Source organism: Cryptosporidium hominis (assembly GCF_000006425.1).
Source record: "Cryptosporidium hominis TU502 chromosome 1 CHRO011072, whole genome shotgun sequence".
NCBI lineage: Eukaryota > Apicomplexa > Conoidasida > Eucoccidiorida > Cryptosporidiidae > Cryptosporidium > Cryptosporidium hominis.
Window position 1 is genome coordinate 969 of NW_666911.1, and position 2,865 is coordinate 3,833.

Genomic DNA, 2,865 nt, shown 5'->3' on the forward strand with positions numbered 1-2,865 from the left:
TTTTATAATGAATTCTTTATCACCTAAACATTNTTCAATACAAAATTTACCGTGGGGGAAGTATAAATATCATTTCCATTNTTTCCATAATATGTATAATCAATTTACAGAATTCATATTTGACATTAATGTCTTTATCGTTCAATTGATCTATTAAGTACGGAAAAATTTCAGATATAAAAACCTCAGTTTTATTCATTAATAAAAAGTAATCTAAAATTTTAAATAATATTGACATATTATCCACGCTCCTTTTCACAATCAGTTTTTTTAGTGCAGAATTCTTTGATGTTAAAATTTCAGTAATCCATATATTTAATTTATTTTTTTTATTTTTCATGATAAGTATTAATATCTGATCAGCAATTTCAAGAAGTTTGCTAACTACTAAACTGTCATTTAACGTCACATAATGATAAATCCATTTTTCAATATTTATAATTAATAAATCATTTATTATTTTATTAATTTCATCAACAACTAGTTCTTCATTTTGAATTTTTACATATTTCATGATATTAGAATTAATAAAATTAAATATTTCAAAAATAACTATGGGCTCTTTGTAATTGTACTTTACAGGCAAATCGTTTGAATGACTTACTGAATTAACTCTATCAAAGCGTAATTGATATTGGGCAAAGCAGGAGTCTTTGCTAAAATGCTTGCTATTTGACAAAAATTGTATCAAGGTTGGTAGTATTTCTTTAACAGCAATTTCCTGTTTATGTTCTTCAGATAAAATTTCCAATAATATATTTAGTGTATTAATCGATAATAAATAAATACTATTATATATTTCAAACATATTAAGATTATTTGAGTCATAATTGCATGCGTAAAGGTGAGTTAAGCGACGCAAACTAATATTTATGAAATGAAGATACAAGGCGGACGCACTATTATAATCTTCAATGTATGAATTATTTTTTTTAATAAGTGCAAAAAAAGATTTTCTATTTTTTTGAATAATTGAATAATTATCATTTAATTGAAAATTATCATCCAAATATAATATAATTTATATAGTGAGTTAAGTTAAAATCCTCACTAAATTCTGCCTTTTTATTGTCCCAGAAATTAAGTAAAAGTTGGAAAATTGAAAAAAAGCCTTTAATATTTGAGTAGTTGTTTGAATTAATATTTTCTAGTTTTGTCTTTTCATCAAATATTTGGTGATTAAGATCTGATATCAAAATACTTAAAATCAAGTCTTTCATTAGTTCATTATCAAACTTATTTTGAAAAGTGCTTTTTAGTTTATTTAAATCCCAATCATGAGTATATTCGATTTTAAGATTTGAAAATATTTCTTCAAAGCAAATATTTTTTTTATTTGGTTCTATATTATTTGCATAAATATTTTTAATAATAAATAACTCCAAAAAAATTGGCAAGATTATGTTTAAAATTATTACTTGAATCCTTAAATCACTAAACATTTTATTCTGCATAATTATTGAGAGTGGATAAAAGAACAATGGAAATGACTTGCAAAAATTAAACTTCTTTTTTTCTAAGTGACTGAATAAGTACGCGTTTAAGGAGTTTATTTGTATTATTTTATTCATGTTTAATAATTTTAATAAAGTTCCAAATGCATCTGGTCTTTTTTCCCAGTTATAATTTAGAAATATTTCTCTAATCCAATCATTATTAACTTTACTTACATTAGAGCAATATTTTTCAAATTTCGACATTTGTAATATTTCATTTATCGTAAATGTTGATTCTTCATTTTCTATCTCATTCAATACACAACCTAGAGAAAAAATATCCATGCTAAATAATTTATTCTTAATTTCGCATTTAAGCTCAGTCTCGATATTCTTAGTATCAATTTCTAATAAAAATCTTTCTGGAGACAAATTGCAACTCAAAACATTACTTCTAGCATTACAATTTTGGTCCTCAAAAAAAATGGTCCAAAATCTTAGGTCTGAGCTATCAATGAAAACTGGCTTCCAAGGCGAAATATCTGTTATTTTTACGGTATAAAAGTGATTAACTAGCATATTTTCTGTTTTTATATTGCCATGAAATATTTCTAAAGAATGTAATTGAACAATGGATATTAAAGATTGAAATTCAAGCCAATTCTTAAGTACATTATTCAATAAATTAATTTTAGGTAGCTCATCTAATTTATCTTTAATGGTTGATTCCCACATAACTCTTTTAAAATATATATAATTTTTAGATTTATTAGCTTGTTCATAAAAAATTATATTTGGATAGAAAGTGCTATTCTTGGTATTTCTTTGTATTTCAATTACTGATAATATTTTATTCATAATATTGTCTTCATTTTTTTCGAAAAACATGCCATTTAAACTAGGAAAGTATTTCAGGCTATTTTGCGATAGAGTTTCATTAAAAAAGATATTATGCTCAAAATTCAAGGCAGGGGAGTCTAATTTTTCTATTCCGTTATCCAGTTCTTTACCATGGTCAATTTTTGAAAATTTATCTAATCCTCCAAAAAATTTATAAATCTCATAGCATTTACGTTCTTGATCAAATACTTTAAAATCGAATGAAATCCTACTTTCTTTTATTAATTCTCCACTTTCCTCAAGCCAGCTAAATTCTAAAAATAAATTGCTTAAATCTTCCTCATTGTCCAAAGAAAGAAGTTGAAGATTACCCATATAAAGAAATAGTTATTTAATGAATTAACTTAATTTATAAAATAAAAATTAAAAATTCCAAATTTCCCTCACGCATAATTGCCCCTTTTTTTAAAAAAAAAAAAATTTGTTTAAACCATGTTATTTTTTTCTGATTATTAATCTCATTATATCAAATGAAACTACATTTTTAATTGTATCGATTTTTTTTTGAACTTAATATAATAATTTGAAT

At 23.6% G+C, this 2,865-nt stretch overlaps 1 protein-coding gene across 1 annotated transcript; it reads right to left on the reverse strand.

Annotated features, from left to right (window-relative positions):
- Positions 1-1,001: 1,001 nt before the first annotated feature.
- Chro.10241 (hypothetical protein) lies at positions 1,002-2,651 on the reverse strand. The annotated part of the gene is made up of 1 exon (XM_660273.1): positions 1,002-2,651. The coding sequence occupies one exon, from the start codon at positions 2,649-2,651 to the stop codon at positions 1,002-1,004; it is 1,650 nt and encodes a 549-aa protein (XP_665365.1).
- Positions 2,652-2,865: the final 214 nt, after the last annotated feature.